At 35.9% G+C, this 25,353-nt stretch overlaps 2 protein-coding genes across 2 annotated transcripts; both read left to right on the top strand.

The window, feature by feature from the left end:
• The first annotated feature begins 20,219 nt into the window (after positions 1-20,219).
• Positions 20,220-21,356, top strand: LOC140860901 (uncharacterized). Its single transcript, XM_073263901.1, has one exon. The coding sequence runs from the start codon at positions 20,220-20,222 to the stop codon at positions 21,354-21,356; it is 1,137 nt and encodes a 378-aa protein (XP_073120002.1).
• Positions 21,357-23,778: 2,422 nt separating this feature from the next.
• On the top strand, positions 23,779-24,987 carry LOC140860900 (uncharacterized). The gene is made up of 2 exons (XM_073263900.1): positions 23,779-24,425; positions 24,564-24,987. The coding sequence occupies exons 1-2, from the start codon at positions 23,779-23,781 to the stop codon at positions 24,985-24,987; spliced, it is 1,071 nt and encodes a 356-aa protein (XP_073120001.1).
• The last annotated feature ends 366 nt before the right edge of the window (positions 24,988-25,353 follow it).

The following is a 25,353-nucleotide window of genomic DNA, read 5'->3' as shown; positions in this document are numbered from 1 at the left end:
TTTTATTTAATGAATTATAAAAATTCTTAAAGACGGATCAAATTATTTATTACAATTTTGTTATTATTTGTTGTATAGCTGGTAGTTATTATTGATAACATGTATATGCTGATCACGATTCACGCATGCAAATATATTAATATTATTTTGTTTAATATTATTTCAAAACCAATATATTCACATAAATATATGAGAAATAATTATGAATGTTATTATTTTTTAAAAAAATACATCAATTAAATAATAATAATAATAATAATAATAAGAAAACAATCGATAAACCTAAAATAAAAAAAATTAATGAAATATTATAATCGATGCAGATATTTAAAGTTATTTTATATTTTCAATGTTCTTAATTTCAATCTCAATATGAATTTGAAAAGTTTTGAAATTAATTTTATATTTGGTAGATGAATATCTCTTACTATTATATTAAAGATGTGAGTCTCATACTAATTTTTTTTGGTAAGTTGGTATAGCCTTTTCTAATTTTCAAATAATTACTTACTATATATTTTACAGAAAAAAAACAATGGAAAAGTAGATAATATTCATCGGTAAAATCCATATTTCAAAAAATAACTTCCCACATCCATTTTCTTTGTTTATGCAATTATTTTTTCTCTCTTCTATTACTTAACATTATATTTCTCTTTCTTATGCAAAACAAAAAGAGAAAATTAACCAAAACTAACTCAATTTTTTAAACACTATATCAAATATGTTTAAATTAAGGACAAACGCATTTATCACATTTTTTGTTACACACGTGTGTGCCAATGTTGCTAGTAATTAATGGAAAATTTTGCATATATATAGGCATAAAAAATTAGCAAAAATTATCATATTAAACTATAACACACAAATATATATATATATATATATACATATATATATCATTTATGAAAACTATATGCAAGCATATATAAATGTTTTAGGTTGTGTCGTAAGTTTTTTATTATTAATTTGACATATATATACACGATATTTAAATTATTTATGATATTTTTGGTAAGATTAATTTGTATATGGATACAATAAATCAATTGAAATTAAAAAACAAACATTGATAAAAGTAGTAAATATAAATTTATTTTTACAAATTTAACCAAAAATATTAATAGTATTATTTTAACCGAATACATTATCTATAACCTTAATCATCATATTATTATTATTATTTGAACCGAAAACATTATCTATAGTTTTAACAAAATTTCATCCATAATTTTCATTTATAGTAAGTATGTTTTGGCGGAAAACTACTATATTTAGTAAAAACTCTGCTTTTATATATATATAGATGTGATCCTTATGTGATCAGAATAACAACTTGTTGAAGTGTGCTTCGGGTTTCTTGAGCAGTTTAGCTCGTTAAACTTTGAGAGATTGCTTGATAGTATGATAATGTTCTTGAATTGCCGAGAGAGTTTCTTCAACTGATCAATATGCTTTATTTATAGGCTTGGATTCCAACGGTAATAATTTTTTAATGTCATCAGAAATCTTTGAATTATTCCCGTTACTTTGTTTTCTTTTGTTTTGCCAACATTCTCTACAAAAAGTACAATCTGATATCGCGGCGTTATGTTGCAGGCATGTCAATGTACTGAAAAATTTATCTGTTTAGTGAACTGATAGTTAGTATGAATATTCTCTGATTCTTTTGTTTCTGCTTAACTTCCCATGGAGACTTTAACCTGTACCTAGTGACGGTTGTGGGAAAACTGATATAATTGATAGATTGTTCAAGCGATCAGTTTACTTCCTAAGTAATCAATAAGTTTAACTGCTTTGATGAGCTGAACTTGTTTCGTCTATCTTATTTACTTGATCAGTCTAGCGGTTCTCCTTTACGCAATCAGTTGAGCTATTCGCGATCTTGATTTTTGAATATATCCGCTTAGTTATGCAAACACCGAAATTTGAAGTTTCCAACAATTTCTACCTTTTTGGTGTTTGACAAAAATTAGATTTTCAAAAAAAATTTCCATATACACTGAATGTATTTGATAGCTTAAAATGATAAACTTATAACTTGATGAACTGCATTTTTTTCCTTTTTTTTTGACAAACATGTCATAATAAAAAATAGTGAATAAGTCTAAGACATAAGATAACCAGTACTGAGATTCTATCTTTGACTTGAATGACGTTGAGAAATTCTGTCAGTAAGACTGGAAGGAAGATGTCTGCTTGACTGGCCCTGATGGCCATCTCGAGTCTGAGTGGATGAGGGGAGCGCAAGATGATAAATAATTTGACAGTCTGAGTGGATGAGGGGAGCGCAAGATGATAAATAATTTGTCTTGAAAGGTCAAAAAGTGACTCGAACTGATTCTTGATGCCTTGAAAGCTTGTAGCGAGCGAATCTTTTAGAGAGTGCACTTCTGTTGAGAGAGTATCCACCTTGGTATCCAAAGAAGAGTGAGATTGATGAATGATTAAAATGTGAATATCTCATTGAAAAAGATCACATGACTTTATGGAAATGATTAAAGGAAAGATTTGAACATAAGGAAAGTTATACTTCCGACCACCCGTGATGAATGGAATACGTTAAGATTCCAAGACTTTAAGAAAGTCAGTGGTTATAACTCGGCAATGTATCGAATAATCTCGTAATTAAAATTTTGTGGATATGAGGTTACAGAATCGAAAATGCTTGAGAAAACATTTTTCACTTTTCACGCATCAAATATAACTCTACAACAACAATATAGACTACGTGGATTTACGAGATATTCTGAACTTATCGCATGTCTTATTGTGGCGGAAAAGAACAACAAGCTGCTGATTCTCAATCATCAATCTCGACACACTGGATCAACGATATTAGGAAACCGGATATTTTTATGATAGATATATATTCGCTTTCATCTACAAGCAAATAAAAATGAAAGAGTTTTGGTATTTTAATCTTTTGGAAAACTGGATATTTATCTAACACATATACATAATTTGTCAATTTTGACCTTTTCATAATCATCGAATTTACAAAAGTATCACCAACAAATTTTTGAAGTATATATAAACGAAAGACAAAGTTAACAATAAACAATGAAAAACTTTGATATTGACTCACATTTTTTAATATGTACAAATAGGTATAGATTGGTTTTAAATTAAATTATTTTTAGTAAATTCAATTAAAAAGTTTATTTTAAAAAATTGTTTTATTGATAAAAGGAGTAAAAAATTATTAATTTACAAATTAAATTATAATAAATAATTTTTTACTATAATAATTTTAAAATATTTATTTATTATATCTATAATATTTCATTTTATGTATATATAAATCAAAAGGATTATAATAATTTTTACTTTAATTATATTATAATATTTTTAAAATTTTTTTGCATGTATTATAATAATTTTGTGTGGATTATATTACAATTTATTTTTAAATAAATTTTTGCATATATTATGTGTATTATATATTTTTAGCTAGATAATGTAATAATTAAGTGATTTACAATCATTTATGTACCAATTTATCAACAATTCATATACCAAGATGAATTTTACTTAATTAATGTTATGAAAATAATTTATTTTGTGTTAACCGTTGAAGCTCTCTTTAAAAATAAAAATAAAAATAAAGCAATGTTATTGCAAAAATGGAAAAGGGAAAACGCTTTCAATACTTTACATGAAAAAGGATGAAAAACACAAACAAACAAACAAATAAAAATAAAAATAAAAATTTGGCACACTCAGAAGATCCGAACTTGGAAAGCTTCGTTTCCATTGATATATCATCAATCACAACTAAATATCTCCTACCGATGAGCTTTTGGTAAACTAGTTTTGCCAATTGGGCTTCGCTCTCTCCATTGAAGCCTTCTTCAAGAAGCTCAGAAAGAATCTTCCGCCTGTAATGCTCCTAAGAAACTGTAATCCATTTGCAGATGTCGAAGTGCTGAGAAAGGAGTGAATCGTCGTAAGCTTTTCTTGCTAAAGTCGTCTTCCCGATTCCTCCCATCCCGACAATTGGGATGATCTGGAGATTAGTTGAATCGCCATACAGACGTTCTTTGATTGCCTTCGAATCGTCTTCCAATCCAACAGCCATGCTTTTTCGAGATAGTTGGACTGACTGTTGGTCCCAGGTGCTGCATCACGAGATAGAAACTATGTAAATTGAAGAATAAAATAGACACCAAGATTTACGTGGAAAACCCCTAAAAATTATTAGGGTAAAAACCACGGGCAAGACCAAAAGATTCCACTATAATATTTGGAGAATTACAACCTCTCTCTGTGTTTATAAAGAGACACTCACTCTCTTAATACAGGAGAAATCCTATCTTATAAATATATATAGAAATAAATAAGGGAGATAAAGAACTCAAGCTCAGAAAGAATTGCTTGAGAATGGGATACTAGAATGAGAAGCGGAGGGCTCTATTTATAGAGCTTCTCCTCAGTGTAAACAAAACAAAGCGAATTCAATTTTGAATTCGTTTTGCCCCTGCCACCTATATAATTAATGAGGTAGGTATGTGGCAAGACTTTTCTTCCCATATTTGCCGACATTTCTCCCACTTGGAGATTTGATTGAGAATCAAGCACATCTCCACACATCCTTTCAATCTTGCCTTTCCTGCTGCTTACGTTTCTGCTAGGCCACTTGAGGATCTACACCACTCAAACTTATCTGTGTTCACTGGCTTGGTCAGAAAATCAGAAATGTTATCCTTCATATGGATCTTCAGCATATCCACACTTCCTTTCTCTACTACTTCTCATGCAAAGTGAAATTGTACTCCAATGTGTTTAGTCCTGGAAAGAAAGGCTGGATTTCTTGCAATGTGCAAGACACTCTGACTGTCATAAAACAAAGGAATTTTCTCTTGTTTGTGTCAAAGCTCCTCTAATAAACCTTTTAATCCATATTGCCTCCTTGCAAGCTTGAGTAGCTGTCATATATTCTGCCTCCATTGTAGATAATGCCACAACTGTTTGCAGTTTTGAAACACAGCTGACTGCACCTCTTGCAACTGTAAATACATAACCAGTAATAGATTTTCTTTTATCTGGATCACCTGCATAATCTGAATCCACATAGCCCCTGAGTGTAAAATATGATCCTCCAAAACATAATGCAGGATTCGAGGTACCCTTAATGTATCTAAGGATCCTCTTAACCGTGCTCCGGTCCAATGCTCTTGTCCAGGATTCGCCATATACCGACTGACTGCTCCCACTGCTTGTGCAATGTCTGGTCTTGTACAGATCATAGCGAACATTAAACTTTCCACTGCTGATGCATACGGTACTCGAGACATATCCATCCACTCTGCTTCACTGCTAGGACACATCTCAGAAGATAACTTGAAGTTAATAGGAAGAGGGGTTGAAATTGGCTTACTATCTTGCATGTTGAAGCGCTGCAAGACTTTCTTCAAATAATTTTTCTGGGAAAGCCAAGTCTTCCTATTACTTCTGTCTCGGTGAACTTGCATCCCTAGAATCTTGTTTTCTGGTCCCAAATCCTTCATATCAAACTCCCTAGCCAACTGTGTCTTCAATTCTAGGACCCGATCTTTGTTGGGGCCTGCTACCAATATGTCATCCACGTACAACAGCAAAATGATATAATCATCATCACCAGACCTCTTTAAATACGCACAAGGATCTGCACTGAGTCTGTTGTACCCAAGGCTCATGATATAGGAATCAAATCTCTTGTACCAACACCTCGGCGCCTGTTTGAGACCGTACATAGATTTGTTCAACCTGCAAACCAAGTTCTCTTTGCCCTTTTCTGCAAAACCTTCTGGCTGGAACATATAGATTTTTTCTTCAAGATCGCCATGAAGAAATGTCGTTTTCACATCTAGCTGTTCTAGATGTAGGTCAAACACCGAACACAATGCCAATACTACTCTGACTGTTGAAAGTCGAACCACAGGAGAAAATATCTCATTGAAGTCAATACCTTCTTTCTGAGCGTACCCTTTGACAACCAATCTTTCACGAAACCGCTCCACTTGGTTATTGACATCACGCTTGATCTTGTAGACCCATCTGTTACCGATAGCTTTCCTTCCTCGTGGTAGTGTAACAAGATTCCAAGTTTTGTTCCTGTCCAATGCTTCCAATTCTTCCTGCATCGGTGTCATCCACAGGGATACATCCGAGCTTTGAGTAGCCTCATGGAAACTCGATGGCTCACCATCGTCTGTTAATAGACAATATGCAATGTTGCTTTCAGTGACATAATCTGAAAGCCAACCTGGTGGTCTTCTCTCTCTCGAGTTGACTGCCTCACTTTGGAAACCTCTGACTCAACTGGTTCTTGTTCCTTGTGCTCTGGTACTGCTTCACAAGAAACTTGATCTACGTCTATATTATTTTCCACCTGAATGATAGTAGTTTCTGAATTCAATGTGCCTTTGTCTCCCTTCACTTTATCTTCCTCAAAGATAACATCTCTGCTGATGATAAGCTTGTGGACAGCAGGATCCCACAAGCGAAACCCCTTAACTCCATCAACATAGCCCAAGAAGATACATTTTCTGGATTTGGAATCCAACTTCGATCTTTCTTGTTCATTGTACATAACGTACACCGGACTTCCAAATGTATGTAACCGAGAATAATCAGCTGGCTTGCCAGTCCACACCTCCATTGGAGTCTTCAAATCAATCAACACTGAAGGAGAACGATTGACGATATAAGAAGCGGTTTTGACTGCTTCTGTCCAAAATGACTTGGCTAGACCCACAGTACTCAACATGGCCCTTGTTCTGTCCAACAAAGTTCTGTTCATCTGCTCTGCCACTCCATTCTGTTGAGGTGTGTAAACCATCGTGAAATGTTTTTTGATGCCCTCATGCTGACAAAATGCATCAAACTCATCACTGGTATATTCTCCTCCATTGTCAGTCCTCAAACACTTGATTTTCTTGTCAGAATCAAGTTCAACCCGCGCTTTGAAAACTTGAAAGACTTCAAAAACATCTGACTTCTTCTTGATTGGATACACCCAACATCTCCTAGAAAAATCATCAATAAACGAGACAAAATATCTCGCTCCTCCTAAGGATACCACCGGTGCTTGCCAAACATCAGAATGAATCAGCTCCAATATGCCTTTGATTTTGGCAGTAGATGTGCCAAACTTTAATCTGTGTTGTTTACTGGTAACACAATGCTCACAAAAGGGTAGAGTCACTTTTGTAAGCCCCGACAACAGCTTTCATTCTGAGAGAATCTTCATTCCTCGTTCTGACATATGCCCAAGCTTTCTATGCCACAACACTGTTGATTCTTCCCCCGAACCTTTTGATGCAACAGCTAGTTTCGCCTCTTTGTGTGTTTTCCCCAACAATACATACAGATTTGCAGCAACATTTTCCGCCTTCATAACCACAAGCGCGCCTTTCACAATCTTCATGATCTCTTTCTCGATACAAGTTTTGCACCCAATATCATCCAATTGCCCCAAAGACAAAAGATTCTTTGTCAGGCCCTTCACATGTCGTACCTCCTGTATGGTGCGAATAATACCACCAAACATTTTGATTTTAATGGTATCGAATCCAGCGATTTCCAAGGCATGATCATTTCCCATGAATACAGATCCTCCTGAGACTGGTTCATACTGATCGAACCATTCTCTCCTTGACGTCATATGCCACGTCGCTCCTGAATCCATAATCCATGCATCACAAAATCTGTGTCTGCCTTCCGCAACTGTTGCTGCTTCGCTGAATAATATTTCACCACTACCTGAAGTACTGGCCACATTTCCTTGAGATCCCTTTTCGATGCTCTTCGTACACTCTCTCTTGAAGTTCCCTTTACCGCCATATTTAAAGCAGTAAATATTCTTCTTCTTACTTCTTGACTTAGATCTACCATATCTGTGGCTCCCACTGGAGTCACGCTCCGTCAATCTTCCTCTCGTCATCGGTAAAGCCTCTTCTTTCTTCGACGTTGCCAACATATCTTCCTTGTTCTTTCAAAGAATCTCTTCTCCAAGAACCGCAGTTAAGACGTCGTCAAAATTTAAATTATCCGAAAGAACATTGTTAGTAACGTTGATGATGAGCTGATCGTATGAATCCGGTAGACATTGAAGTAGAAGCTCCGCACATTCTTTTTCCTCTATTTTATGCCCCATAGACGTGAGTCGGGAAAATAGAGTATTCAGTGTGTTGATATGGTCGATCATCGATGAGGATTCCGCCATCCGAAGATTATAAAGCTTTCTCTTTAAGAAAATCTTGTTGTGAAGTGACTTGACCTCGTACAGTTTTTCCAGAGTATCCCAAATAACTTTTGCACTTTTTATTTCAGAGATACTTGACAATATTTCATCTGCTATAGCCAAGTGTAAATTGGCAATAGCATTGTGATTCATCTCACTCCACTTTTGATCGTCTGTGATATCCGCTGGTCTGTCATCAATAGCCGCCAAGAAACGCTTATTTGTTAGAATTGCTTGCACCTTCAATTTTCACAGCAAAAAATTGCTCCCATTGAACTTTTCTATCTCGTATTTTGCCGTCATCTTGACTACAAGAATCCTGCCTTATAAAATCTTCAAAAAATCTTTTCTGATGTGGAAGATCAGTCACAGCTGCAACCACAGAGCATACTCATAATTTTAAGAAATTTTATGCCAAGGCTCTGATACCACTTGTTGGTCCCAGGTGCGGCATCACGAGATAGAAACTATGTAAATTGAAGACTAAAATAGACACCAAGATTTACGTGGAAAACCCCTAAAAATTATTAAGGTAAAAACCATGGGCAAGACCAAAAGATTTCACTATAATATTTGGAGAATTACAACCTCTCTCTGTGTTTCCAAAGAGACACTCACTCTCTTAATACAGGAGAAAACCTATCTCACAAATATATATAGAAATAAATAAGGGAGATGAAGAACTCAAGCTCATAAAGAATTGCTTGAGAATGAGATACTGGAATAAGAAGCGGAGGGCTCTATTTATAGAGCTCCTCCTCAGTGTAAACAAAACAAAGCAAATTCAATTTTGAATTCGTTTTTCCCCTGCCACCTATCTAACTAATGAGGTAGGTACGTGGCAAGACTTTTCTTCCCACATTTGCCGACACTGATGATGAATTATCACCAAGAAAATTAGAGTAAGATGTAGATCGGATATCTTTTGGTGGGCCGTTGTTGTTCAACTTCATGGACTCTTCCCAGATAAAATGAACCCTTTCAAATGTCATATTGTTCAAGCCACGATCCAAGCACACCTCGTCGCAGTTATATTTGGTTCTAAACACCAAATACAGATACAAATCCATGAAATCTTGCTCTTCATTTGAAGCTTCTCTGATTTCCTTTCCCAGATGATCAAGTGTTCCACGATGTTTGTCGGAATAATCTTCCAGGAAAGTGATGATTGAATCAACCTTTTCATGGAGGGAAGCGATTTTCTCTATGTTAAGAGGATCGATATCAAGGGCAGAGCCAGGATTAAATATTGAGGGGGGCCAGTAACAATATTGGAAAAAATGAAAAAAAGTTATCATATATAACAATAAAATTTAAATACGTTATAGTTTAATCGAATAATAATCAATATCCATCATTAATGAAAATTCTAAAATACATCGTTACTTTCCGAATAAATTAGAATTTAGAACGTTTCTCTTGCATCTCAAGAAAAAATCTAATAAATTTTTTTGAGCAACTAGCTTCTCAATATATATCAACAATAGTCATTAAGAATATCATTTATTTAAATATGACACATTTTAATAGAAAGAAAATCTATCAATTTCAAGTTTTACTTTGTATCATAATGATTATTTTATCTAGTAATAGAAAATTAATATCAATGAAGTTTTTTTGTTTAAAACAAACATGTCTTACTAAAATTTTAAAGTGAATTAGAATTCAAGATAATAAAGAAAGTTGGAAAATCCTCACATAAAAATGAGATCAAGGGAGGGAAGAGACAAAAAATTGGAGTCACCAGATCATGTTTATAATTAGTTTTGTAAAATTAGTTCAAAAATTTATAGATGCATTAACTATTATTATATTAATTAGACTTTAGATATTAACTACAAGAAGTATTCATACAATAACTAAAAATTGTCATTATATTTTTTGAATCGATCATTATATATATATATATATATATATATTGGGGTTGTGGGGGGTCAGGGCCCCCCAAAGGACAATGTCCCTCTGCCCATGATCGATATATTGGTCGAGTTCCAAAATATGGTGCAGCGATCGAGCAAGGCAAAGAAGCGCAGCGTAGTTAGCAGCCATATATGGAATGGGACAGAGATGTTGACTTGTATTCGATCGCGTGATATTTGGTAATGGGAGACCAGCTTTAAAATGGATGGGTATCTTTATCAACCCATTATTACATTATTATTTAATCAAGACCATGTATATAATGTGAATGGTGTAATACTTGATTTTATATTGATGATGTACTATGGGTGTTGTGGCTTTTGTCTATGTTGCTCTTAAGCCAACTCTAAAGGCAGCATAGACTGACCCGGTGTTGTGATATTGTCGTGATGAAATAAAATATTATTTTTTTATTCTAATGAATAATTATTTTTTTAAAACATAATAAAATTGTACATAAATATAACTTTAGACAATTAAATTTGTCAATCTTCAAATATGACAAGTACGAAATAATTAAATATCAATAAAACAATTAGCTATTTTTGAGAAGATTAAATTCCTAAAATAGTTAATTAATTGATATTTAATATATTTTGTGATCAAATCAAGATTTTAAATCAAGATTGCATCTTGCACAAATTGGAAGAGAATACTAATATTTTTAGTATTTGAGATCAAATCTTGCATCAAATAGAAGAAAATACTAATATTTTTAGTATTTAAAATCAAATCTTGTGATTAATGGAAGATAATCACTAAATGAATCATGAGGAGTCAATAAAATTGCGACATCTCATAAAATCAAAATGGTAGGAATCTCATCCTTCATCTATAAATAGGGGACAGATGACCAACAAAAGACACAACAAAGAAGACTGAAGCAAAGAAGTAGAAGAATTCAAGATTTTTCTCTCAAGTCACATTCAAGAAGTTCAAGGCGCAATTCAAGGCGTTTTTCTTCAAAATCATCACATTCGAGAAGATCAAGACGTGATTCAAGGGATTAATTGTGTTCTTCTTCAAATATACTTAAATTCATTCAAATTCAAGAAGATCGTGTTCTTCATCCAATTCAAGAAGCTCGCATTCTTCATCAAATATATCAAATTCAAGAAGATTGTGTTCTTCATCAAATTCAAGAAGCTCGCATTCTTCATCAAATAAATCAAATTCAAGAAGATTGTGTTCTTCATCAAATTCAAGAAGTTCATGTTCTTCAACAAATAAATCAAATTCAAGAAGATCGTTTTCTTCATCAAATTCAAGAAGATCGTGTTCTTCATCAAATTCAAGATAACAAATTTCAAAGCGCGATTCAAGGAGTTCATCGCGTTCGTCCCAAATTTTGAAGTTTAATTTGATATCAAGGTGTTAACCCATCGAATTAATTTTATCAAGACATCAAATCTTCTTCTAGAAGATCAAATACTCAAGAAATTCAAATTCATCAAGAAACTGTCATTGAAGAGGAAAATCAAGGGATTATTTAGAAATTGCATCCACTAATCTTTATTTAATTTCTCAAATTCACTTTGTATCAATTTTTTATTTCTTAATTTTAAAAAATAAAGAATTTTGCGCTACAATAACAAATTAAAAACACATAATTAAATTTAAAAATTACACATAATTTAAAAATCATAACATAATATTCCAAAATAAAAAACATACATAAATAAAAAAAAAGATACATACATTAAAATTGACACAAGTAAATAAAAGTTGACGAGTTCCACTATTCATTCCCATGTAAATTTCAAATATGTTCGATCAGGTCCTATTGAAGCCTGTTGTGTAATTTTCCAAAATGAAAAACACACATAATTGATTTTTTTTACCATTTATTTAATTTATTTTTAATTAAAAACATTTTTTAAAATTAAAATAATGGTTGATATGATCTGTCGTTCAGTTTATTTATTTATTTTTTTAAAAAATAAAAAAACATTGGTGGGCTTCACCGCTCGAAAAGTCTTCACACGGGTTACACCACTTCCTCGCACGTGGAAGACTTCCACTTGCGAGTTGTGCTCGCCCTTTGGAGGGATGAGGAAACAAAACGGGCGAAAAGATGCACTTTCTCGCTCGTTGGACATGCTCTTAATATACAATTCATTATTATTCCGAGGAAAGATCCTTTTAATAATTTGGTTGTGTCCTTGTTGAGAAAAAAATTATATATTTTTATGATTTACCATGTTAATCTATATCAAAGATGATTAGGAAAAATAAAAAGGAAGCTATTGTTTTTTTATTAAAAAAATAGATTACTTTAAATATCATTAAGTGGTGATAATTTAATTTATTTTTTAAAATATATACTATTCTCACAATTCAACCATTAAAATTTTTATTAATTAATATTATTTTTCACCCACACATGTAAGTTTTCTTTTAAATTTTAAATAATTTAGTGGGAAAATTAATTCCAAGTGGTTCTCTGATAAGCTGGTAGCCCATGCATTTTTTTAATTTTTAATTTTAAAAAAATAAAATTTCAAAACTAGGGTGGCTATTGGCGTTCCCTGCAATTTTTTGCTGGTCTGGGCAAAAATCTGCAATACCCGCTGCAGCTGGTAGTGGACGCTGAATATTGAAACATCCTTCGTTGCTATAAATAATGTTCATTATCCAATGATTTGAAAGCACTTGAGTCAAAGAAATTGACCTTCTATTGGCATCTGTTAGGTAGTTTCTGCCCTTGAAATGGATAGACACTTTACAAAAATCAGATTTTGAAAGATGTCTCTAGATGTTGTCAACACTTGAGACAACATACAACGGATATATTTAAAGCGTAAATAAAAAAACGAATAACAAAATTCTCAGGTATAATTATGCACAAGTACCAAACACTTGCGCGATGCCTCAGGACAAAAATATTTACTAGAAAAACTGTAAATCGTTTTACAAAAATCAATACTAGTGAACGTTATAAAAAATTCAGTTTTCTCTAAAACAGGTGAGAAAACAAAAGCAACTCCCTAACAATAAACAAACGACAAAATCATAAAACCAAATGGAGGTGATCCGAGTTGCCAAAATTCGAGAGATAACGAAAGAACTTAGACCAACATTGTAGCAAGTGTTATCTCCAAGTGCTCTCAACACTTCAAGGCAACACGGGAATCTAGCAATGATGGCTATAAGAAACTTCGACCCCTTTCAATGCTTCAGAGTTCTTGATTTTTTGTGTATGTCTTTGAATTATTTTTCTTATCTATTCTCATGTATCACCTCCTCTTCTTTAAGCATATATTTCACCTACAAGAATAGCAAACAGATGTGAATTAGGAAATAGATACATAATTAGATCATAAATAATTTCTTTTAATAAATCAACCGTGTTTTAAATCTAGGAATATTATGTTATCTCTATTTACTTCAAAATCATTCCTAGTTTAAAATATGTCACACATATAGATAGGAAACACAATATTAACTATCAATCTTAGAAAGTCAAAAGACCAAAATAAATCTTTTTCAACATAAAAAGATATCAAGGAATAATTAATCATTTTAATCTCCTCATTTTTGCCTTTTTGGAAAAAGCACTTATAACCAACTCAACAAATCCCCCTAAATTTTAATTCTCAGAACTCCCCCTGAGTTCGATATATCAAATCAATTCTCCCCCTGAATTTGATCTATTAATTCCAAGTGTTGTCGAGAATGTTGTCAACATGTGCGCACAATACTTTACTAAATCATGAAAACTTAATACCTATTAAGAGCAAATCATGTTGTTACATCTTAACATAAACAAAGACATATATTATATGTAATGCCCCGATTTTATTATAATTTAGTTTAATTGAGATAATCAGGGTTTTCAGTGATTGAGGGTCGTTTTGATATTCGCAGGGGTTAGTTTGCAAACTTTGAAGAGTTGAGGGACCGAAGTGCAGAACTTGATTTTTATATATTATCTCTTGCAACTTGACCGATCAAATCACCCCTCCTTCCTCCCTACTCTCCCTCTCGATCTCTCTCTCCTCCAGAAGCCATGGAAATCGATTCTTTAAGCTTTTTCTTCCTCTGATTCGCACGATCCAACCGTTAGATTTTATTTCCGAGTTGAGATTCACGATCACCGCAACAAGGGCTTCATTTTGACGTAAGTTTCGCTACGATCCTCGAAATTTGATTTTTGTTGGGTTGTCAGAATTTGATAATCTTCGAGTATGTTGTGCTTGAGCTAACATAGATCGTGTATTCGAAGTCGGTTTGGAAAAAAAATGAAGTTTGGATTTTATATGAATTTTGAGGCATATTTCGAAAATGGGTTGTTGGATTTTGGTTGGATTTTGATTGTTTTGTTGGTTTAGAAGATGATATGGGTTGTTTGGAATGGTTTGTTGAGGTTGGAGATTTTTGGTTTGACCGTTTATAGCCGTATGCCATCGAAATCGAGTTTGGATTATCGGTTGTTTATTTCGATTTGATTTCCGGGTTTGGTCGAATTAGTAGATTGATATCGAATCCGTATATTCTTCATTTTCAGATTTGGATTAGAGTTTCGGGTTTGGATCGAACTTGGGAGTTGATTCGAGTTGAGAATTGAAGACGGTATATTGATTGAATTTCCTTGTTTTGAATTGTTGTGATTCGATTGATTATTTATTTGAGTTCGTTGTTATTTTCAGATTTGAATCCTCGACGGACTTGAAGGGTAAATGACGACATTGAATTGAATGGGATTGAATATTCGAGTTCGAATTGATTCTCGAGTCCCAAAAATTACATACTGCATGTTATTTGCTTGTGTGAACTTGATTGATTATTTGTTTACACTTGCATTCATATTGAGCCGATTATTCGATTCGTTCTGAAGATAGACGATTTAGGGAGCTATATTGAAGTGGCTTTGGATTTCGAGTTTTTCCAAATGCCAGAATACTTCTTATAGTTGCTCTGAAGTCAAGGGGTTTGAGTTGTGCGACATCCACCCCGAAAGGGTGTGTAGGTGTGTTGTTGTAATGACTTGGCCCCGGGATCCCAACCGAGTACCGATCGATATTTCGATTATCTGACTTGATAATCCCGAGTTTTTAAGTCATGCATACATTCATTCTCATTTTGAATTGTTATTGATTGATACTTTTCGTTATGAGATGTTTATCTGATATTGCATGTCTGTCCCTTTTACTTAGAAATTATATTTCTAACCGGTTTATCCGGCTATTGTCTTTGTCTGTATGTGTACTTGGCAACAGGAGGATCAGGAGCTGGACCAAGTCGTATGGGTTAGCTCGGGGTGAGAGGATAGAAGTGAGACACCGCGTTCTAGGGTCGAGGTTGTTGAACTTGTATTAGTTTTGTTGAGTCGTTTGAACTCTATTGTTGAACTCGACCTAGTATTGTATTTTGGGCAGAACTTAGATTATGGCATGTTCTAAATATTTATTTATATTGTGCTTGAGTTTGGATTGATTGGAATTGCCTTTGTTGGATTTTTCCCAGGCTTCTCTCCCTTTCTACCCGTTTTGCCTGCGCGTGGGCGAGGCATCATCTCGCGCACGCGCGAGGATCCTGGAGTGGCTCGGGAATTTTTCCCCCGCGCGCGCGAGCATTTCCGCGAGCCTCTGCTCGCGTAGCCTGCGTGCGCGCGAGGTGATGACCTCGCGCGGGCGCGAGGCTCTTTTAAAAAAAAATGATTCATTTTTCCGCGGCCTTTCATGTTCGATTTTGTTTAATTTTTCGAGATTAGAAGATTAGAAACGGGGTTTCACATTATATAAGAACAAAAACAGTCAGACAAACAATTAAAACTGATTGCTCTCAGAGCCACCATCAGATCCACCATCTTCTCCAAAGGATCCATCTTCAACATTTTCACCATCTTCATCTTCTCCTTTTTTTGTCCAGAAGAGGTACCCACACCAAGAAGACCTCGATATTGTTCCAATAAGGCTTCGTAGTAGACAATGTCAGCTTTGGCTTGGAGAATCTTCTATTCAGCATGCAGCATCTGGGCTTGGATTGAAGCCAAGTTCAGTTGGAGAGTTGAAGTGGAGGGTATTGAGTTAACAGTGACAGTGTCAGTGTTGGACACATCTGGCACAACATCTGATTCTGTCCAAGGCAGATCCAACTTTCTATGTCCCCTGAGAAGAGCAGGTGCTAACTGAAGGACCTCCACAGCAGTAGATAAAGGTTCATTATCATCTTTTTCAAAACCTTGAGATACCAGCACAACATATATCAAAGAAGGAAACGGAAGCTTGTAAGATACCAACCCACAGTCTGCATATTGCATAACTGTAGTAAACACAAGTTTTCCCTAGTTAAAAACTTCTCCAGTTCCTATAGCAAACAACACCAAAGTATAGTGACCCGCATCGTGATCACCTACTAATCAGAGGCTTAAGAATGCAATAAACTTAATAAAACATAATCAGATAACTTACATCGGAAACTTTAAATAGTAATACAAACCCAAGGTACTGAACTAAAAATACTTAAATTATTACAACCATATCGAATAAAGTTTTTAGTACCACAGACCAACAAAACAGATAAAATAACTCTACAGAGGCGTGTCCCGTCGAATGGGGTGTCCAAGAAACATAGAAAATAAGGACGTGAGCGAACTACGCTCAGCACAAGAGTATGAGTATACAAATACTATATGAGCATGAATGCAAGTGTACGGGATACCAAGACTCAAGGTCAAGAAACTCTGCTTAACAGACTCGACGCCAAGGTATGTAGAACTCTATGCCGTTGCACCAGGAGGTGGCTCTCACACCTAACAGTGGATATAGATGACCTGATCACGAGTCCACGTGTCCAACCATCCACTAACACATAGGGTGAACACCCTACTACAGGGTATCTCAAATATACAAGCTCAAGATGATAATGCATGCAACATAATATCGTGACATAAAATATGCAAATATAATCATGCCATATAAAACATGAAACACATAGAAAATGCATACTCTGTTAGGGTATCTCGAATAGTACTTTAGTACCTCAATATAACAGTCTAGCTACTTCAGCTCTACTATCCATGCGTATAATCATAAGATTATTATATCACTAAACATTATCTAAAAGTCTTAACTAAGCTAATAGACACTCCCAGAATATTTATAAGAACTCGGATTATAATGCTGCATGTGTTACTCAAACGAAACAAGAATACATCAAAAGCGACAGAACTAAACATGTTTCCCCTAAGTTCTTCGCATTCACCCAAGAGCTTGAGAAGAATAAATATTTATATCTGTTACATTCAATCAAGTGAAAACTCATTAGATCTCTTCATAAAGGCACTTCCTACGAAAATATTCAGAAAACATATATATAAAATTGGGATGCGCAATCTACGAAATGTGTGAAGAATCGTTCGTATTAACATAAGGGGGAGTTTACGAGTGACTGCACTCTTTTTTCCTTACTATAGTTTTTACCCCAATGAGTTTTTTTTAGTAAGGTTTTTAACGAGGCAGTATAAAAAATACGTAATAAAGACAGTCATTGTATCACGATCATCATCACAAGAGGGAGCGTTGAAAATTAGAGTTGGAAATACTGAAAATAAATATGTGATGATGTGTAAATAGTAAAATTATTAAATGCGTATTTTTGGACTCTTTTCAAATGAGGTTCTATAAATAAGCCTCCCCATTTATGAAGGACACAATTGAGTGAAGAAAATTTTATAAAGTGTGTAGTTTGATATATTTTAAGATTTGAGAATTTTATTTTTTACCATAAATTTTTACTTTTTACAACAATTTACTATTTTTTATAAATATAATTATATATACTATTCTCATGTGTTTGCCATCTAATAGTTATTTAATTACGGAAATATCACCTCTATTTTTTTTGGTCGTTTAATTGATATTTATTTATGAAAACGACATTTTTTGTTTTTTTTATTTCAAAACTTGTTTTGTTTTTCGTAACAAAAAAATGAACGGATGTTTTTGCTCAAATCCCCCCCATGAAAAAATATTAGCTAAAAACTCCCCATGTTTTTAAATTTCGAGCTCACGCACCCTTGCCAATACTTTTTGTATCACACACGCCTAATGTTTTTCCTTGGTTTTTTTAAGAGTGTTCGTGTGATCAATCGAAGCTCATAAAATTTGCTGAGTATTCAATTTACCGTAAAGCATTGAAATCAGTATGTGCAATTTTTCACTGAAAAAATCTAGTCTTCATATAACATTAATTTCATAACAACATAAGTACATAAAGCATACGTCAGATCATCTAATTGTTGTTTTTTATGGATAATTTAAAATTTTAAAAAAATTCAAAAGTAATGCAAATGATGACAACGGATGCTGCAGCTTTTTTCTTTTTAATTTTTCTTGTTTTCTTTTATTTAATATCATGTTTATTTATTTAATAAATGATACTTGAGGGTACATACCACATATGTTGAGTTTACTGATTTGCAAGACAAATAATTTTCAAAGGGTCAAGCGGTCTCATTGGTATTTATATATAATCACTATATATACTTTGATTTTATTTTTTGCAATTATACTTTGAATTTTTTTTAAAAAAATAAAAATATTAAACTTTTTTGAAAATATATTATAAAAATAAATATATTTAAAAATATATATATAATTTACCAGTTCACCACAATTTTGAAAACGACAAAAACTCCAATGAAAAGGTCTGTCAGTTCAGTTTTGTGAGTCGGTTCTTCGACCTGACTCGACCTATGAAAAATTATTATTTTTCACAATATTAAATTATTTTTTAATGTAGGTATGGACCTTTTCGACCATTCTTACTGATAAAGATATATCAAAGGGACAATCTCACTTTTTGAAAATTATTTGTCTTGAAAATTGGTAAATCCATCATATTTGGTATTAACCTGAAATCACATTTTATTAAATAAATAAACATGATATTACGTAAAAATAAAACAAAAATAAAAAATGCTGCAACGTCCGCTATTGGTGGTGGGCTGATGGAGTTTTGTAGTACTACTGCAAAATTTCACAACTTCCATTACTTTTGAAATTTATTTTTGTTTTTAAATTATTAATAAAAAACACATGTTACATGGCTTTTGATTCCAACAAAAAAAAAAAAAAAATTCATGTGGTGAAGTACGCATTTTTGAAATTTTACAGGGAGTTTTGGTGCAAATAATTATATTTTTCTTATAGATTAATAAAAAGGAATTTTTGTACATTTTATGTATTATTTTTAAAAAATCGGTCTCATAGACGCAACCCTTACGCATGTTCCATCACTTACGCATGTTCCAACAATTGGATTAGCAAAGGTAAATAGTGCAATTTCTTTAAAAACACAAGGATTATGACGCCTATTTAATTTTCATAGATGTAAAATGTGCATTTTCGATATTTGACTGGGAGTTTGGTGCAAATAACACTTTTTTAAAAATGGTATTTGATACCTCGGAAAATTATTTTAACCCGAACCCGTTCAATATGGGTTTAAGAGGGTTGGCCCAATTATAGGATTATTATTAGATATAAGGTCCAGCCCAGTTTTCTACCTGTTAGGGCACGTCAAGACCTGAACTGCTGTTAATGGGCCGACCCGAGCTGGGGCCCAGTGGGCTTGGTAGGTTTTCGAGTTCAAGTAGGACTCTGATATATATGAGATAAGCGTGGATCTTTTCAAATATTCACGAGATAGAGATAAGCCTACTAAGGGACCAATGGATGAAGAGTCCTAGTCAGGGACATGTTACAATTCGACTAGGTAACTTACTATTTTTTTCCTATAAATACAGGTATTGTTATGGTTGTGATTATTCATTATTCATTACTCACTATTCACTATTCATCACACATTCACTCACTCATATCTCTCAGTTTTCGCATTAATCATACTCTCTGTCTTCAAGCCATTGACTTAGGCATCGGAGGGGTCACGCCGAAAACACCTTCGGCGCCCCTTGACCTAGCTGTTGCTTGTGCAGATCTACGTGGAGCCCGACCCGACCTGCTTCATAAAGGAGTTGGAGGATCCATTCTATCAGACCGAACCCGAGGTAAAATTCCGACATCATCAATTGGCGCCGTGTGTGGAAATTTGAAGAAAAAGAGTTTCGATGGCTAATCAGAATGGAAATCACCCAAATTTAGAGGAGTTAGTAACTCGGGCTGTTCAGAGGGCTTTGGCGCAAAGGGGTGAGGCCAATCCCCCGCACCCCAATCATAATTCCCACCTCGAGGAGATCAAAAAGTTGAAGGAGGAGATGGAGCAGCTAAGAAAGAAGCAGGCCGGGTACCTAGCTACGACAACCAGAAACATTCTTTTTACTCAGGAGATATTGGACGCTGATCTCCCCAAACAATTCAAATTGCCTCACGTCGGGGAGTATGATGGTAAAAAAGATCCTGAAGACTATTTAGCACGCTTCGAGAATGCAGCTCTGTTACATAAATACTCTGACCAGATTAAGTGCAGGTCTTTCCTTACAACTCTCATAGGACCAGCCCAGCAATGGTTCAATATGCTACGCCCTGGGGAGATCAAGGAATTAAAGGATTTTAGCAAATCCTTTTTGCATCACTTTGCTAGTAGCAAAAAGCATCCTACCACTACTTTCAGTCTCTTTGCAATCAAGCAACGAGAACATGAAAATTTGAGAACATATATCCGCAGGTTTAGTGCCTCGGCTCTCGAGGTACCCATGGCTACCCCAGACCTGCTCATCAGTGCCTTCATGCAAGGGCTGGATACAAAAGATTTTCTCAAATCTCTAATAAAGAGGTTGCCGGAGACATACGAGGAATTACTCGCCCGAGCTGAGAAATATGTCAACATGGAAGAAATACAGGTCTCTCGAGCAGCTGTGAAGAGGGAACGGCCAAAAAGTCCAAAGAACAATAGGGTTCCGAGCAGTAATTCTGGGATGGGACAGTCATTCCAACCCGCACTATTGGGAGAATTCACCTCTTTCACTCCTTTGCCCATGAGCAAAGTCCGAGCTCTTCAAATTTGTGACGATTGGAAACTCACGCAAAGGCCTCCATGGACTGAAAAGGGACCTCAGAATAGGGAATCGGATAAATATTGTCACTTTCATAATGAGTATGGGCACACTACGGAGAACTGTCGTCAATTAGATCAAGAGATTGAAAGGATAATACAGCAACACTCTGAATTAAAAAATATATTGACCCGTCAAGAGGGGTATCGCCCGAACAGGGGACAGGAAGGAAGGTCAAGACAAAGAGCCTGAACTGCTCCCCCTCAAGAAGACTTCAATCATCCAAATAAAGACCAGCACAGAGATGACCGAGCTCATCAAAGACCGGCCCCTCCTGCTCGAGGAATTATCAATATGATTTTCGGAGGCCCTACTGATGGAGATTCTAATCGAGCGAGGAAAACTAGCAGCCGAAAATTAATAAATATGGAGATTGACAATCAGACTGTCAACACTGGCCCGACCTTCTCTTTTGGGCCGGAAGATTTAAAAGGGGTTTCTAGCAACCATAATGATGCACTGGTAATAAGGGCCATGGTCGTGAATTACGATGTGGCCCAGATATTTGTGGATTCAGGCAGTTCTGTCAATGTTCTATTCCAAGAAGCTATCGATCAAATGGACCTGGGGCAGTACAAAATGGAGCCCGTCGTTACTTCACTCTTTGGTTTCACGGGTCATGCAATCCGGCCTGTTGGGTTAGTACATCTACCCCTAACTCTTGGGAAAGGCAACGGTCGCAAGACCAGGATTGTGAGCTTTATTATAGTAGATGCTCCGTCTGCCTATAACGCCATACTGGGTAGACATGCCATGACCACTTTCATGGCTGTCGCATCAGCTCTGCATCAGAAAATAAAGTTCCCAGTTGGTAAGGAGGTCGGTGAAGTACAAGGTGATCAAGTTATTGCTCGCAAATGTTATGTGGAGGAGGTCAGAATAGAGCAAAAGGTGACCAGGACTGATAGAGTTGACAGACCTGGACTTTCCGGCATGGAGAAGGTCAACCTGATAGAAGATACATCTGTCACCGCTGAAAAAGACATTGAGGAAATCATGATCTCCCCTCCTTCGGGGACGGTAAAAATTGCTCGCATCCTTGAAGCACAGCTGAAACAACCACTACTGGAATGCTTGAAAGAAAATAAAGACATCTTTTCATGGTCAGTTTCTGACCTGGTAGGGGTGTGTCGGGAGGTCGCAGAGCATAAACTCAATATAACAAGGGATTGTTGCCCTGTGATTCAAAAGAAACGCCACTTCGGTCCCGAAAAAGATGCGGTAATAAAGGAGAAAGTGGACGAGTTACTCAGGGCTGGACACATTGAGGAAATATATTTCCCGACCTGGTTGTCTAATATCGTCCTGGTTCCCAAGTCCACGGGAAAATGGCGTATGTGTGTAAATTTTCGAGATTTAAATATAGCATGCCCTAAAGATTTCCCTTAGCAAAAGAGGACAAGAACAAGGTGAGTTTTGTCACATCGACAGGAACTTATTGCTATGTGGTCATACCGTTTGGACTCAAAAATGCTGGGGCTACATACCAAAGGTTGATGGACAGAGTATTCGAGCAGCAAATTGGCAAAAATATTGAGGTTTATGTAGATGATATCCTGGTCAAGACCCGAACTGCAGACCAGTTCATTACCGACCTAACTCAAACTTTTCAGACTTTGAAGCGCTATCAGCTTAAGCTAAACCCCAGCAAGTGTACTTTCGGAGTCCGAGCTGGAAAGTTTCTTGGTTACATGGTTACAAGAAGGGGAATCGAAGCTAATCCCGAAATGGTCCAAGCCATCATTTTTATGAGCTCCCCCAAGAATATACAGGAAGTACAGAGATTAACGGGAAGAATTACAGCACTGGCCCGGTTTATAAGCCGATCAGCAGATAAAAGCCTCTATTTATTCAAGGCACTACGAAGGAAGAAAAATTTTGAATGGAACGAGGAAAGTGAGAAAGCCTTCCAGGACTTGAAGGCTTACTTAAAGCAATTGCCTGTGCTGAATAAGCCTACCCATGGGGAAGCATTGTTCTTATATTTGGCAGTCACACCCCGAGCAGCCAGTTTGGTCTTGGTCAGGAGGGACGGAACAAATCATCAGCCCGTTTATTTTGTGAGTCATGCCTTGAAGGGAGCCGAACTCAATTACTTAACCCAGGAGAAGCTTGCCTTAGCTTTAGTCATCATCGCAAGAAAATTGCGTCCTTACTTTTTGTCACATCCCATCACCGTGCTCACCAACAGCGTTTTGGGAAAAATTGCAACCAATTCGGACACATCGGGGAGACTTATCAGATGGATTACAGATCTGAGTGAGTATGACATCAAATTTGAGCCTCGGACAACCATAAAGGCTCAAGCCCTAGCTGATTTCTTGGCAGAGATAGTTCAACTAGAACAAGAAAAGCTATGGAAATTTTTGTAGATGGGTCATCATGTCAGTCCGGGAGCGGAGCTGGAATTGTGATCATCTCACCTTGGGGTGAAGAAACTAATATTTCAATCAGATTAGACTTCAAAGCCTCAAACAATGACGCAGAATATGAGGCATTATTATTTGGGCTCAAAGCAGCACGAAACTTGGGTATCTCCCGAGCTATTCTGTATTTTGATTCCCAATTAGCAATCCAACAGAGTAACGTGAAATTTGAATGCAAAGATAGGAAGATGCTGAGGTATGTCAAAGCACTGTACAAAGCCAAAGAAGGTTTCACCGAGTTAAATTTGGAGCTCATCCCCCGAACTGAAAATATTAAAGCAGACCACTTAGCCCGCCTAGCCAGTGCCCTCAGCAACCGACCTGATCCCATTGTTCCAGGTCGGGAACTTGTTTCCCAGCTCGAAACTCTCGATGATATTATAGCTCAGGTACCAGAGGGAGACTGGAGATATGATATATATCAGTATCTGACCAAGAAAGAACTACCAAGCGATAATAAGAAAGCTAAGGAGGTAAAGAGAAGGGCTCTTCGCTTTGTCATGATCGATCATATCTTGTTCAAAAGATCTTTCTCTCAGCCTTTGTTAAAATTTCTGGGTCCTGACGAGGCTAATTATGTACTACGAGAAATTCATGAAGGGTCTTGTGGTAGTCACCTGGGCAGTCTTGCCCTAGCTCGAAAAGCACTCCTGGCGGGATTCTTCTGGCCTACTATGCGGAAAGACTCATCAGATCTGGTTAATTCATGTTATAATTGCCTAAGACGTGCTAACCTACAGTGGAGACCTGCAGAATACATGAAGGCAGTGGTGGTCGCTTGTCCTTTTGATCAGTGGGGGATGGACATTGTAGGGCCATTCCCTGTTAGCACGGGGTAAAGGAAATTTTTGTTGGTCGCAGTCGATTATTTTTCCAAATGGGTGGAAGCCGAGCCCCTAACTAAAATTACAGAAAACGAAGTGCTCAGTTTCCTATGGAAAAATATAGTGTGTCGCTTCGAAATCCCTCGCAGGTTAGCATCAGACAATGGAAGACAGTTCTGTGGATCCAAAGTCCGAGCATGGTGTCAAGAAATGAATATCGAACAAGTTTTCACCTCTGTAGCATACCCGCAAGGGAATGGACAGGTCGAAGTTACTAACAGAACGATAGTCCAGGCTCTTAAGACACGACTGGATGCAGCCAAGGGCAAGTGGGCGGACGAACTCCCTTCCGTATTGTGGTCTTACCGAACTACAACTCGATCCGGTACGGGTGAAACTCCTTTCAATATGGTGTGTGGGACTGAAGCTGTTCTCCCAGCAGAAATTGGACAAGAGAGTGCTAGAATAATTGCATATGGGGCAAACAATCAAGAATTGCGAGCAATGGATTTGGACTTACTTGAAGAGCACAGGTCCCGAGCTGCAATTAGGCTCGCAACCTATCGCAAGTGAATGACCCAGGCCTACAACAAAAGAGTATACCCTAAGGTTTTCCAGGAGGGAGACCTGGTTATGCGAAAGATACAACATCCAGGGGAAAGAGGAAAGCTAGAGGCCAAGTATGAAGGCCCATTCAAAGTGATAGGAAAAGCTGGAATAGGTGCATATTACTTGGAAGATCCCCAAGGAAAAAAGGGTAAAAGGCCGTGGAATGCTCAGCATTTAAAAACAATACTATCCCTAGTAGCTCAGCTCGGGTCTCGTCATATTATCTTACTAAGCTGGTTCTTAACCAGCCGTCTTTGCGTTACAGTCAGTCCTGTTTTGTTTACATCAGGGTCAGTCCTGTTTTAGTGTCAATTTTGTTTTTTGAATGTT

The sequence above is a fragment of the Henckelia pumila genome, chromosome 4 (assembly GCF_033568475.1).
Source record: "Henckelia pumila isolate YLH828 chromosome 4, ASM3356847v2, whole genome shotgun sequence".
Lineage (NCBI taxonomy): Eukaryota > Viridiplantae > Streptophyta > Magnoliopsida > Lamiales > Gesneriaceae > Henckelia > Henckelia pumila.
The sequence above is the reverse complement of the archived record's forward strand: the minus strand, read 5'-3'. Positions and strand labels throughout refer to the sequence as shown.